The 15,729-nt window shown below is 38.9% G+C and overlaps 1 protein-coding gene across 3 annotated transcripts in view; it reads left to right on the top strand.

Annotated features, from left to right (window-relative positions):
* The window catches only part of trpc7b (transient receptor potential cation channel, subfamily C, member 7b), a 61,459-nt gene that overhangs the window by 25,035 nt on the left and 20,695 nt on the right, over nucleotides 1-15,729 (top strand). For all 3 annotated transcript variants that reach the window (XM_085789779.1, XM_085789780.1, XM_085789778.1), the window contains exons 3-6: nucleotides 2,226-2,408; nucleotides 4,961-5,125; nucleotides 10,620-10,836; nucleotides 12,057-12,290. In XM_085789779.1, coding sequence (XP_085645905.1) covers nucleotides 2,226-2,408; nucleotides 4,961-5,125; nucleotides 10,620-10,836; nucleotides 12,057-12,290 — 799 coding nt within the window. The remainder of the gene's footprint in view (nucleotides 1-2,225; nucleotides 2,409-4,960; nucleotides 5,126-10,619; nucleotides 10,837-12,056; nucleotides 12,291-15,729) is intronic.

The following is a 15,729-nucleotide window of genomic DNA, read 5'->3' on the forward strand; positions in this document are numbered from 1 at the left end:
AGACATGAGATTGTAATTGATTTCTTTCACTCAGCAGCCTAAAGGTAACATACACCAAATGCTGTGCTTTGCTTCATGCCCCCAGAAGGGCAATGGATGCAAGCAGCTATTGGTCGATTCCCAGAGTTTAATTCTTAATTTGCTTCTGGCTCATTTGACCAACCATGCTTGTCCGTTTAATTTACAGTAGTTTCAATGTATGATAAATCCAAGCTGGGTACTCTGGATTAAAAAAAATATTACTTGCATGTGCGCATTTATTGCAGCTGTTACTGTATGTTAATTATTAATAGCACACAACACACTGCATCTTTGCAAAACTGATTAGAGGATTTTATATTTCAGATCATATTAATTTAATGCTGGCAGAATGGATCCAGTACCACTATATAGTACAGTCCCTACATGGGTAATATGTCATATGCATGCAGCAGGCCTACAACAAAGAGGGAGTTAAACAGGTAATTTCTCAAGGTGTTAAATGATGATGACTCTGCTGGGGAGAAATATGTGAAAGTTTTGATCCAAGTGTCCATCATCAACACTTGTAATTGTATGCTTGAGCACAATACCAGCATGGTGGTGAATGCATAATGAGAATCATTCCTCAGGGACTTTAAACCTGCCAGAAGCCCCGGTGTGCTTCCCCACTCAAAACCAGCTGCTGAGGGAAAGACTCAGCCAGGGGAGAGGGGAGAGGGGAGAGGTGGCGTACAAAAGAAAAAGAGTGGTTAATGAATGGTGGGGGGTCAAAAGTTTGGGAGGCAGAAGGTTAAAACTGGACTACTTAGGGGAGGAACAAAAGGGAAGAGATGATTGAAGAACCTGAGAGGGATTAGTTACAGAAGAAATATATTAGGTCCCAGGTTTCTGATAGTAAAAGCTCAATTCAGTTTTTACATTTGACAATAGTGAGTGGCTCGTTAAGCCTCCAGGGACCTGAGGTACAATATTTTCTATCTTGTGCCCACACATTATTATGGTGTAGTACAGTAGGCACAAGGAAAACTTTCAGGACTTTGGGGGTTGTGCAGATTTGAGGTGCCATCACTTTATTTGTTGTTCTCAAACTCACATTTTCTCCATTATGGACAAAGTACAGTGACAGTATTGGCTTTACTTCACCAAAGATGCCAACAACAAGGTTTGAATAAACAATTTTAATTTATATTTAAATTTTTTAAAAACCTGAGACAGTGAATACCCATTCAAGTGGCACACTGGTACAAAATTAAATAATTTAAACTCATAACTGAAATGCATTTGTTTCAACTTCTAACCATCAATGTTTTGTCATTATAGACTGAAAAATGTGTCTTTCTTGTGTTATTGACATTATGGACCTATGTTATGCTTTTGGTTGACCTCAAGATGACTGGCCGGATCTCTGACAACTGTGACACCTCTAAATCACAGGTGAATGTTACTATAGTTGAAGGTGAATGAAATGATGATGAGTTTTGGGCTGGGGTTTCTCTTACGTATACAGCTTTTATGGGTGTTGTTTCTGCTGATGTGTGCACTGTGCCACTGAAGTATGACTCAAGTTATTTTCCAATTTTAGATCACTGTTAGAATGACAAAGGGTACACAAACACAAACATACACACCACTGTGGGTTGGCAATTACAGTATGAGGAAATAAAAGTGTGTCATTAGAAACACCACGGTGCCTTTCCTTCTATTTTTAAACTCAAGCAATATTATATTGAAATTGCAAATAAATATGTTTATTTTTCTCAAGTCATTAAGAAACAAAAGGCTTAACGTCACTCACACAAAAGAGGTCCCACACCACCAATGATCCACAGGCACATAGGACAGGAGAAGCAGTTGACAATGATAAAAAAATGTTATTTAAAAATGCAGAATGTCCCTGGCTGTTCCTTACAAAGGCAAACACGGGTGTCAGGTGAGTTGACAACTGATCATCAGCTACTGTGACTGTTGTGGACAGATGGGGACACACAGGATTTGTTTATGTGAGCCCATGCAAAGAGGAAAAACATGTTTAAAGCCAAAGAATGTAGTTAAAAGCTTCAAAACAGACAGCAGCTGAAGGCACAATGATGATTTGATGGTTGATCATCATGGTTGTTGCACAGTGGTGAACAGTCGGTAACCAGCTGCCGATATGAATGGTGCAAAGTTGATGTTTACATTAGGTGATAACTCAAGCTTCTCTTCCCTTTTCCCCTTAAACTGTCCAACCTTAACCCATGCAGAATGACTACCGTAAGCTGTCCATGCAGTGCAAAGACTTTGTGGTGGGTGTGTTGGACCTTTGTCGGAACACAGAGGAAGTGGAAGCCATACTGAATGGTGACGTGGACCAGTGCCCCCCAAGCGCCTACAACCGTCCCTGCCTCAGCCGTGTCAAACTGGCCATCAAGTATGAAGTCAAGAAGGTAAGATGGCTAAAATGTTACTGATGATTCAACTGTCTACTGCCACAATTAAAGTTGATAACATGTCTTTTGAGAAATTTGGCTCTGACTTATTGTAACACAGGCCCCCACTTTGATATAAGCTTTTTTTCATAAGCTTGGTATTAAGTCTTGAAAAATTGGCAATAATTTAAGAAAAAATCTCCCATCATCCCATTCATGGAAAGTTATTTTGAAAAATCCAATTCACATGCCTGGATCAACACCCACCAAAATGTGATGGTTTCTTCTATGGTCCATTCCCCATCCCTTGTTCAGGCTCATGAGAGTAATTATTTCTCAGAGGACATATGGTTAAATCAAATGTCTGTCCATGCACAAGCTGTCAAGATGGAGACAAATCAAATGACGATTGTGGCTAAAATCATTGCAGATCCCCATGCAAGGGGATAGATCAAAAGATTCTTTGTAATGCATCGATAACTGATTTGATACAAGAACTTGTTAGAAGAACCACATTTCAATCCACTTAAGAGTCCTTGGTGCAAACCAGCTACTGTGGCAGACATTCATGTGAAGAAAGACAGATTTAAAAATTGCAATGAAATCAATGAAAGAATCACACCACGTTACAAAGTTGCATAAGGATTATTTTATTTAGGTTTGTTGGTTTTAAATGTTCCTATCAAATGTCAAGGTTCATTATGTGTAATAATTGAATATGTTTTAAATGGAAGAATACCAACAGTCTTTTACTGTGCTGTTTTATATGTAACTTCACTTGCACATTTCTCTGTGTGTAAGCATGTAAGTGTCTATGAGTAATTTTGCACATGTACATACAGTACAGTACAGTATGTCTGCCTGTATTTTTGAGTCTGTGACCTCAGACGGTCCAGTGTAAACAACAAACCGGCCTCGATGTCAGACAGACAAATCCCTGCTGAGCAGAGGTGTTCTTACTAAATGTCAAACCAAATCCCTTTTCCCCATTTCCCCCTGCTATACTCTCTCACACACACAGGTTTCTGTTTGACCTTCATGTGCAGCATGTTTTCTAAAATCAAGCAAATCCTGTGTGTGTGTATGTGTGCACATGTTAACGTGGTAGTGTATGTGCATGTGTTTGTGTGCTTATTTGAGCTGTGTTTTTATCCTGTACAAGAGAGCGTGACGAGTACTCTTGGAGCTAATTACACAGGGGGGAGGGGAGGGGAGGGAGGGGGAGACAGATTGCCATGGAAACCAGGTGGAGCATGTGCAATGCATGTTGGTGGACAGAGGTAGGGTTCATGTCATAGGTCAGCGGGTCAATAGACTGGTCAGTGGACAGTGGAAAGACTACATTAAGAAGGGTTATGTGGAGTGTTGTTATGGTTGTGTGTTGTTCCTTTCTGAGTGCACATAAAAAATGTCCACGTGTGTGATGATGAAAATCATAGGAAGCAGGTTTGACCAGGCGTCACGTGTTCCCCGGCTCATGGATGTGAATGATAAACAAAAAACAGACCGAGTTTGATTGTTACGCTGGTTGACTGCCTACTGAGCATTGATTGCTCTGTTGTTCCACATCCTTCCTCCAGCTGGAACAAAAACATCCATCCTAGTCTACAGCCTCACCACACCAGTGGTAACTTCCATTTGTCACATCCTCTCCTGGAGTTATATTGTCAGCAGACACTGAAATACCTGACCAAGCCTTATCTAATAAAGCAAACGTGCATCAGTAATGAATGTGAACACTCAGTGCTTCTTATTTGTAGCCTGCTTTCTTATGCGTACTGTATCTTAAATTGATTTGTCAACCTGCTAGCTGGTATTTTTTCTTTCTAAATGATGCAAAGGGGCAGCTGTGAATAATATATTTTGATGGTAATGAATACACAGTGGATGTTCTCTAAATAGAAAGGCAGCCTGCACACTCAGCTACTAAGGAATACCTTGAATATTAACATAAAGAGGGCACCAGAAGCCCTCTTCATGAATATGGTATAATTTTGAATTTCATTCATTTTATACTGGCATACCCATGTAATTTTAAGGCACTTAAAAGTGCCAAGTACAGCACACATACTTTAATAATAAAGATGCCATTGGTGTCGTACTTTATACTGCATAAAAATGCTTCTTTTAGTATGAATAAATTAACAGGATGGTAGGACATATTGAATGGAAAGATGGAGAGTGGACAGTAAAACAAACAAAACAAATGGCTTCCTTTATTACAGAAAACTCTTCACCGGTTAGTTATTTTTGAAATGGAATCACAACACAAGCATGAATGAGCACTATTTTTCTGCAGATTCAACCCCAACATAACCAAGCATCTGTTGTCTTCATGTAAAGCCAGCTCCCTCCTTGATGTAACCACTGAGCCATTTCAGTGTAGGAACAGGTTGTTTGTGCAGCAAATCACTATTGCTTCTCTGAAAATATCTCTATTGATGTTTACTAATTGATCTTCTCTTCCCCTCTTCTCTCTTTTCCTGTACTCTCTCACATTGCTTGTCCTGTGCCTCCATATTCTCCCCTTTTCTTCTCCATTGATCTGAATTTCTTATCTCTCTGTCCAGTTTGTTGCCCATCCCAACTGCCAGCAGCAGCTGCTGACTATATGGTATGAGAACCTGCCTGGTCTGAGGCAACAGTCCGTCGGGGTGAAGTGCTGGACAGTGCTGGGAGTCGCTGTAGGTTTGCCCTTCCTAGCCATCGCCTACTGGATAATGCCATGTAGTAAGGTATGAACATTTACAGTGTGTTGCTCTAAAATTCTTTGCCTATCCACACTGATCCACCAAGTCTCACACCTCTGCTCAGAACACACACACAAACACACAATATTTTCTTTGAAATTGTCAAAAATGTTAAAAACAAACAAACAAAAAAACCTCATTTCATAATAGAAAGTTACAAAAAAATTGTTGGATCTACACCAAAAGGAGATGGCTTCTTCCCTCACCAATGCCTCATCTCTCTTTTAGGCTCATTGAAGTCATTCGATTTATTTCGATTTATTTACTGTATGTGGTAAAATTTAATGCCAATACATGCACCAGCTATCAAGATACAGACAGCCCACATAATAAGTGTGTCTAAAAACATTAAGGGTTTCTGATTTAAAGAGCACAGTATGGTGACCGTATGATTATGGAGCCCGGAAGCACTTCACATCACATTTTGGTAATACTCCATCAAGCAAATTATAATCTGTAAAGTGACACAATATGACAGGGCTGAGCAAGTGGTTACACAGATCTGCTCTTCGACCTGGATAATCCCCTACCTCTTCATCAGGTGGTGTGTTTCAGGTCTTGTTTCGATATATTTGTGGGGTCCAAAAACTGTGAGCCACTGTAATTTTGGCGCTTTATATTTTTATTGGGATCAAAATGCTGGAAGCCACAAGGTGTAAATGGTGGTTTACAGGGTCAAAACTTGGTTTTTCGGTTAGGGTAAGGGTTTGATTTGTGATGGTTGGATGAAAGTCTGAGAATGCATTAGCAATTGGTCTCTATGAATGCAGTAAAATGAGAGGTGTGAGTTTGTGTGCACAGATTCAGAAACAGGACTGACAACCATTGACTGTTACTGTGACTAATGAATTAGTCATTTTGTAGACTAAGAGAGAGAGAGAGAGAGAGAGAGAGATAGATGGTGTCAAGTGTGTATGAGAGGATGGAGAGCAGGAACATCCTCGTCTCCACCAGGGAGATGGGGATTTAATCACGAGACACTGGAAGCTTCAGATCTAGCTGTGTCACAAAAACACCTGTTAATGTTAATCTGTGTGTGTTTGTGTCTGAGTGTGTGTTTGTATGTGCGTGCATGTGCATTTGTGTATTATGTATGATATTTATGTATGATTACATTTGACTATGAATCAACTAAGTGATGAGCCTGCATGTCACAGTCTGCCATTTCAGCAGAGTGTGTGAAGAAATTATCATTATTATTATTATTATGCTATTGTTTCATGATTATAAAAGCTGAAAATAGACATTTGAGATGTAGGGATGATAGACCAACAGAGGGGAAGAAAAATAAAAACAATTTAATCAGGCTAATAAATGAGACAAAGTGGGTGTTTATGCACTCTTGATAACAATATGACAACAACTCACCAGAGACCAAAAGGTGTATTAAATGAATTTTGTAATGAACTACATAGAGATAAAGTGAATGAGAAAAATACATGAAGACAGACAGTGGTTGCAGAGAGAAAGCTTTGATGTGTTTTGGTTGATTGTGTGTAGTGTGCCCTGCCACACCTGGCGCTAATCATGCAATTTTGTTTTGCTCATCTCATCAACTGCTCATCTCTTACAGCTCATAATATTCTCCTTTTTTTACAGCACCAGTACACACCATTATCAGAACGCCACAGCATATTAGAATTTAAATCAGCTGGGAGAACTGTAGAAGATATTGATGTTATTGATGCACAAGATGAGTTGTAAGTTATCGAAGGCAAACAGTAAAAAAAAAAAACAAGGAAACATTACATTACATGGATATCTACTCTCCTGTAAGAGAAAAATATGAGATATGCTCTTTTTTAAATGGATGAACCTGTATTGATATAGAATATAGTTTCAGGTTGAGTGAAAATGTGGAGGTGTTGGGAATTGATTGGATAGAATACAGAGGGGTGATTGGATATCTATTAAAGGTGCATGCATGGAATAGGAGGGAAAAAGCAAGCTATGTGTTAGAAAAGAAAGAAAGCCAGTCAGGTTCCCAGGTTTCCTTCTTCCTGGAAATAATACCATTTCTTTTTTTTTTCTCAAGGAAAAAATTGTCTCTTGTTGTGTTTTATAATTGATGAACCAATTCTGCATTGATTAGTGAGTGTGTCAGTATTTATTTATTTATGATTAATATTTAGCACAAGTCCTCTTAGAAATTAAATCATTGTGTCACAACTGTACAAAATAATATATACACCTAGCACAATGCAAGGCCAGTGTCCAGTCATGTTATTGGTGGGACTGCTGTGCAAGAACTTTATATATCCTTCTAAGGCCCAAAATGGTTTGTTCAACTCTTTTTTTTCATTCAGACTATTTCATCTACTCTTTTATATGAATCAATACAGATTAGTTTGCAACATTTCTTGCAATCAAGCTCAGCTTCAGTCTTTTTTTCCCCAGCTACAATAGCAGCAAATTCAAGCATAAGCTTTTCCACAAGTGAGCAATCGTACTGCTGCCTCTTCACAATTACGTTTTTCAATTTTTTAAATATAACACTACCTCGGTATACATTACAATGATGTATACTGTTAAGTGTGTTGAAAGATTAATAGATACAAGTGTGTGCTAAATGCATCATGTGGAAAGTATGATAGCTGTGTCTAATTTTCAGACACTCAAGCAGTACCACTGGCAATATTGTAGAGGCAATTTATTTATGGTAATTCTATCAGTTATCCCAATCAGTTTGACAATGATAGGCTGACATTTATGAATCCTACATATCACTCCCCCACTCCCATATTAGCTAATGATTTTTTTTCTTTAATTACTTTCTTGCAGTCTGTCATGCATTTAATTTTAATTTGCTCTAAGGCCTCTTTGCATTCAAGCTCTGACCCTGCTGTTTCGATTATTTTGTTCACACTCAAGATTTCCTTCTACTCCTCCCCTGCATCTCTGTCCTTTGTCCTTTCCTTGCATGCCTTTGCAAATTCAAACCCAGGTCACTAAGTGATATCAAGTGAAATTGATTGCGTTGATTGGGTCCCAATCCATTTATCAGCAATGGAATGACAGGACATTATTGAATAGTCCTGCAGCACCTTAACCTTTGTCAGGATGCAAAAATGGTACCAGCTATAAGATATAAGACATAACCGAAAAACAAGGGGCGTATTGATGGAAATGCATAAAGTCAAATATGTAGTGATCGGTTAATGGGATTATGTGTATGTGTGAGGTAAGGAGAAGGAAGTCCTACAGAATATGTTATTTAAACATTCAGTGAACATACGATACATCTACGCAATGGCACCTGGTCTTACCTACTGTAGATACTTACTTATTAAAAGTCTGTCCACTCCAGGTGTATGCCAGGTTGAATTCTCTCTGGTGAAAAAGATGTTTGTGAATAATAAAGGACACATCAGCTCCATTCGGTCCTTCTGAGATTTCCATTTCACACCAAACCCTTTTATTTAGTCTGCCTGCCCCTGCTACCAGCAGCCACCATTTCATTGGACGAGAGAGGATCAGCGCCTGTCACCATCAAATTGATGAAAAAAAAAAAAAGAAACCCACAGAGTTTGCAGTCCTCAAGTAGTGGTAGGCTTGATCTAGGATGACCATCTCATTTAAGCCGAGGGGTGAAATGGATCAGCTTTATCAGCACAAGAGCTGGGAGAAGTGCAAAGCGGTCCCAATGGCAGGAGGAGGGTTAGAGAAGGTTTTGCAGGGTTAAGATATACCAGACAACCTTTTCCAGCATGCTTTAGTAGTGTGTGTGGCATGGGAACAGCTATTGAATCTAATGTGTTACTGTGCATGCAGTGAGTAGAGATATCCTGTGGGTAGTTAATATTGAACACAGCAGGTTTACAGAGTAGCAAATGTTGGGATCTCAGTTGTCTGTATGGGGTTGGGAAGTGTGTGTGTGTGTGTGTGTGAATGTGTGTGTAACTCTGTCTGTGTGTTTGTGTGTGCCTGTACATGGATGTGTATTTGTCGGTCTTGGCATATTTCTGTGCAATTATAAAAAGGTCCCTCTGTGTGGTGGCATGTTTAACGCTCCTTACGTTCCCCCCATATGGTGCATTCCCACAGACACTTGATTGTTTGGCATCCAGTTATCCTGGCATTATGTTGCTGTGAAAGTGATTGCTGCTTAAACACATCCATGAATCACAACAGATGCTGTTTGCCTGCTAAGATGGTTGTGTAGTGGTGCTTTCCAAAATTTGATCTCTGAGGACCAAAATCTCAGAGACTGTGCGAAAGCCCAAATTATTGATTCAGTAAATAAATGTTTTGTTTTCCTGTAATTATTTATTTCTTTTTAAACAAATAACTACAACTCAAACATGTTTGTTCAGCATGACTCCATGAGATTTAGCAGGCTTTTGTGTTGGCAAACACAAGTGAACTGAAAGTGAAAGTACGATGAGTAAAAAATGGTGGCTAATGGTGTACATGTAATGCGTTCTACTACAATGCAATGACAAGATGGCCTTGACATCAACTGTGCTTTTGTCTGTATCGCTCTTTCAGAAATGCATGAAATATAATATGAAAGGCAACACACCCACAGAAAATTATCAAGCAGATGTTTTGATTAACAGTCAGTGTCATCAAACATGATTCCAAATGCAGCAGGCAGCTATTTCCCTGAGAAAAGCTCTAAAGCCCACAGTGTGCCAAACACCAAGCAGCAGGCAGACACAGTGAGCAAGAAGCTGGTGAACAAAGTGCATTAAGCATTTAGCAGCTAAAAAGCCAAATATTCAGCTCTGGATTTAGGGGAGAATATTGACCATGTGAACCAGAGCCACATTTGAATGACTCTGTTGCTCTGTGTCTGCTGCTGTCACGTTAAATCTAATTTTATTTATAAAGCTCAGTATCTATTTATGTGTTTTGAAAGATGACGTGATTATAAGGAAAGACTGGTATATGTGTAAAATTCTGCTTACGGCCTGTAAAAAACAATAACAAGGAACTGGTATAAAACTGAGTACCCAAGCCTCAATCAGTGGATGTACTGTAAAGTAAAGGAGAGAGAAAAGAGTTAAAGAAATCTATTCAGTGGAAAGGATGACTTTCTGTCTGAGGTCCAGAGGAGCGACCTTTCCCAAAAAATGGGAGAAATGGACAGCCCATAACACAGGAATAGAGGATGCTACCAGCTAAACAGGACAATTAAAGACACTGGACATGATATATCACAAGAGAGAAAAACAACAGTAGCACCCCATAATTTTTATTTGTGTATTTGTCTTCCTTGGCAGTTTGTTGCCTTCTTGTTTCATCTTAAGCTGAAAAATACTTCAATAAAATGTATGAAAGAAGCCTACAGTAGTAGCACAAATCACAAATTTGACCCAAGTGGCTTAACAGTCTGTAGAGCGTATAACACCGTCTGTCATAAACCCTCGATATACCTTTTTCATCAACACATTCACCAAATCAACTTTATGAGGTAATAACATATCAGCGTGTGTATCAGAAAATCGTATTATTCCCTGAATCTCCTCTCTTCCAGCTGGGCCAGATCCTGCGAAGCCCCTTCATGAAGTTCGTAGCTCACGCCGTCTCCTTCACCATCTTCTTGGGTCTGCTGGTTATTAACGCCTCCGACCGCTTTGAGGGGGTCAAGAACCTCCCCAATGAGACCATCACAGACCACCCACGACAGGTGTTCAGGGTCAAGACAACCCAGTTCTCCTGGACAGAGATGTTGATCATGAAGTGGGTGTTGGGTGAGTCACCTTCTCACTTACACACAGGGTCATACGCGCTGGCTCTGTTTGAAATTCTGCACAGTCGCATCCAATTAAAATGCAAATAGATGTAAGGTAGTCACCGTCAAGGCGTCGTGGTGAGAAATGAAGGTGACATGGAAGAGAGGCAAAGCCAGATGTTTCCTGATTTTTTCAATCAATATCGAGGTATTTAATCAAGATATCATGCAAGCAGACAAAAAGCCGAGATTGTAGCAACAACTCAGTCTCTCTTATCTCCCAAGATCAAATAAAAGTTCCCTGGTTGGATGCAGCACAGGCAAGATTTGCTGAAGCAGTTAGCTATGCTGAGTCCTAACAACAACCTGGAGGGAAAGTTGGAGACTGAGCTGAGAAGTGCTGCTCAGGAAATATTAGTTGGAAGGACAGAAAGAAAGAGAGAATATTAGAAAGCAAGACAGCAAAAAAGGGAGGTAGAAGGGGATGATGGAAAGACAAACTCAACAGATAAATAGTCCATGTCAATATCTGTCAGACCTCAGCTGTTGCTACCCATCTGCTGATGTTCTTCTTTCCATCAACACACACACAAACATAATAGGATTATGTGTGTGCTTTGTGTAAGTTGGTGCACATAATGGTTCTATTTTTTATTTGGTTACATGTTATGGCTCCATTCTTTTTCCAACTGTGGTCCTCTTTATCAGCAGGTGCTTGGGTGTGTGTGATTCTCTGTGTTTGCCCTCTTGCGTGCTTGCCAGTATATATGTGTGTGTGTGTGTGTGTGTGTGTGTGTGTGTGTGTGTGTGTGTGTGTGTGTGTGTGTGTGTGTGTGTGTGTGTGTGTGTGTGTGTCTGTGCAGTGGTGGCTTACATGGACAAGGGTGATTGTAATTCTAGCAGCATGCTTCGAAGGCCCAGTAATTGTTATAGAGATGATACAGATCTGGGCACCCTTTTTCGGTAATTTTCTCCTTGTTTTGGCTCCAAATAGAGAATGACAGAGTGGCTGCATAGAAGGAATTAGGTTTCCCTGTGTGTGTGCGCATCTGAGGTAGAATTGACTGGATGATTGAGTATAAATTATACACTTGGTTGTCAACATCTGTGTATTTGCAGAGAGTCTTTATGTGTATGTCTGTGCATGCATTAATTTGTTCATCTTTGTGTATATTGTATTTCCCATCTTTACTCAGTGTATCCATATGTTAATGTGTGTATGTGTATCTTCTCCCTCAGGAATGATTTGGTCAGAGTGTAAGGAGATCTGGAGCGACGGGCCCAGGGAGTACGTGATGCACCTTTGGAACGTTCTGGATTTCGGTATGCTGTCTATCTTCACGGCATCCTTCACAGCGCGCTTCATGGCGTTCCTCAAGGCGTCCAAAGCTCAGGAGTATGTGGACATGCATGTACCAGACGAAGACCTCAGTAACGCCTCACTGCCTGATGAAGTTGCGTACTTTACATTTGGTGAGCAGTTACACTAAATATATTTGTACGATGAGTGAGACATTTGTGTTTAATGTTAGCAACTCAGTCTGAGTTCCTGCACGTAGCAAACTTTCCTTTTTTTCTCAGCCATTGTGACTGTTTCCATTCATTTTTCAACTATGCTTGTGCAATATTAATTCTGCTTTTGTCTTTGGCACAGCACGTTAAAATGTATCACTTTTTATCTACCAGGCAATTTTTTCCATGAAATGCTAAAATGTAAATGATTCCATGAGCTGCTTGAATCATCGTGCTCCACCAGTCGCTGATAAGAAAAAGATAATTAGATGACTGTTTGCGTAAAAATGTCACGAATAACTATACACCTGTGTTGGGGCACTAGAAGATAAGAGTGTTTGTCATTTAGATAAAGATGTCATTGCATACTTAACCCAAGATGTTCACACATATTTAATGCAATATACTCAAGATAACAAGTCAGTGCAGATATACACAGCTTATAATAGGTCAATTATTTTATAAACCCATCATTAATGTCTAAATTCCCTTCTTTTTCTGCCTCTTGGAAACAGAATATGAAATAAATTCTTTACGACTACAACTTTATGACAATAGAAATGTAAACATTGTTCACACTTCCAGATGCCAAATTTCTCTTCACCATAGAAAAACTGTTAGAGGCCATGGGTTACTGGGCTGTACCTACTCAAGGAACCTTCATCAGTGCTGTCATCTGGTGGTCTGACTCTGTCATGACACATCAGCATATACATGAATGTGTATTGGATATCACTGACTGCACTGTTTATTATCTCCTTAACCCACTCTCCATGTCTCCACATCTGCACTGTAACGTGCACACACTGTGTGTTGTGACCTGTGATCACTCTTTGTCCCAGACAATCACAGTTTACTAACAGATCAGTGAAACTGACACTTGCCTTCTGTTATTCACCCCTTGTTTTACTGATCTTGCATCTCATTTTTTAAATCTATATCAGCTTGCCTCACCTTCTACAGTACATGTCTTACTGTGCCTCCTTTCCTGCCATTCCCTCTGTGTCCTTACTTCTCCTCACACACATTATCCCTTTATCCCTTTGCAGCCCCAATCTCATGCTCTTTACTTTTCCTCCCCCTCTCCATCTTCTTTCCAACTCCACTCTCCCCATCCTCACGTAATCCATCTTCTTGCGATGCGTTCTCCTCTGTCAAAGCATATGTGCTTAAAGTCAAGATTATGCTCTTTTGAAACATCTATTGCAAACTGTTTGCTCAACACTGTAGGTTAACCAGCTATAACTTGAAGAAGTAGTGATGTGCAGGTGATGGCTGAGTTCCACTTTGAGCTGTAGTACAGCATTAAAGAAAACACTTTACTTTAACCTCTTGTACACACTATATAAACACCTAACCAACAGATTATCATACATTGTAATATTGTATAGTAAGGGCATTTTAGCAGACATTTGACCAATCTGGGAACTAAATCCTTACCAAGAAATGTCTTCACAATTGTCTTTAGGAACATGCGTAATATCATGTCTTAAAATGTTGAAATTCAACTCCCGTGGGAAACCCCCTAAAAAACTACTCAAAGTTGGGGTACCCGTAACCAGATTTTTGAACATTCCGTAATGTTAAATTTGGCCTTAAGTAACTTGTGAGGGGTCAAACTAGGGGTTTTTCATGATTCTGAGTTGATCGCAAACATTAGTTTTACACCCAAAACACTCCTTGGTGGAGAAAAAAACAGCCACACCCACTTTTCTTGTTCATCGGAACCCCCATCACTACCACTAATAGAATGCATTACAGAGAAGCCATTCCTTAGCATTGCAGAGGTTGTGTCACTACTAAATACTCAATATAATATAACTTATATTCTATAGCCTTTTTTCTATAGGACATTATACAGACCCTCCAGGATTTTGTGGTGTCGCTAAATTTATTTAAAAAGTTATTATAAATGTAATTTATTATGCGGACCGGTAGCAAGCAGCGAGAGAGAAAAGACAGTGGACATGCACCAGATTTCACATACCAGCAACAACTGAAACAAGTTTGTTCGAAATGAAGATAGGAAAAGCACAAAAAATACACAGTGGTGCTACATTGATTGCAAACATGATCATGTTAATCTGCACACACACTGAGCATCAATCTCCATCGAGCATCCAGGCTCTTTTTGAAGAATGGAAAAAGATGTTGCAGAGTGTCACAAACTTGTTCATTCCAGCTTGGGCCTATTGCTTGGTCATGACTGTATGGTAGCTGTTGTAGTGTATTATGGGATTTGTAATGTGAGTAATGTGAATGCTATATTGGTGGGCCATTATTAACAACATCTTATTCTTGAAGGCCATATAAAAGTGTATCGCAGGACAGATCTGGCCCCCAGGTTTTTGACATGACATTGACGTGTGTGCTAGATTAATGTCCAACAATGTAAAAAGGTAGAATATAAGTTATATTAAGTATTCAGTAGTAATAGTATAAGTTTTTTTTGTGACATTAAAGAAAACCTCTGTCATGCACAGGAATAGCTGATCTCTAATGTATTCTATTGAGTACAGTAGATCACCTTTATTATAACAGCCTAAACCTAACTGCAAAAATCCTTGTGAAGACAATAGGCCTACACCATGTTTTCCTAGCTTGATAGCTAATGGGGCAGTCAGCCAGCATTTAGGAAAATAAAATGGTCAGATGGTCATCAGATTCAGTCGTACATAGGAGTTGGCTAACTAACCATATTATTTACTGTTAGCCAACTAACAACCATTTTTGTAAGACTTTGATGCCTATCTCTATAATGCATTATAACCATACTTATATTGAGTTATAATGTGGTTATAGCATTGTATAACTATAATTATAAACATTCATAAATTATCATAAGGCTTATCATCATAACACACTATAAAGCATTTTATGATGACTTATAAGGTCAGATATTATAATACGTTATAACTCGCTGACAATGCCCATGTCGATAATGCATTATAAATATAGTTATAATGTGTTATAATTGGCTTATAAAAGTGTATAACCATCGTTATAAATACTCATAAATTATCATAAGGCTTTATAACAATTAGCATAACACATCATAGAGCATTTTATAATGGCTTAAGGTCAAGTATTATAGAGTTATAATGCTCTATAATGTGTTATGCTTATTGTTATAAAGCCTTATGATAATTTATGAGTGTTTATTATGATAGTTATACACAACTATGAGCCAATTGTAACACATTATAACTATATTTTTAATGCATTATCGATGTGGGCTTTGTCAGCGAGTTCCTAATAGTTATAACATATTAATACCTGACCTTATAAGTCAAGATAAAATGCTTTATAGTGTGTTATGATTATTGTTATAAAGCATTATGATCATTTATGAGTGTTTATAACTGTAGTTATACAGTGCTATAACTGCATTATAACTTTT

This window comes from Trachurus japonicus, chromosome 10 (assembly GCF_045865225.1).
Source record: "Trachurus japonicus isolate A0001 chromosome 10, Traja_1.0".
In the NCBI taxonomy this organism is placed as follows: domain Eukaryota; kingdom Metazoa; phylum Chordata; class Actinopteri; order Carangiformes; family Carangidae; genus Trachurus; species Trachurus japonicus.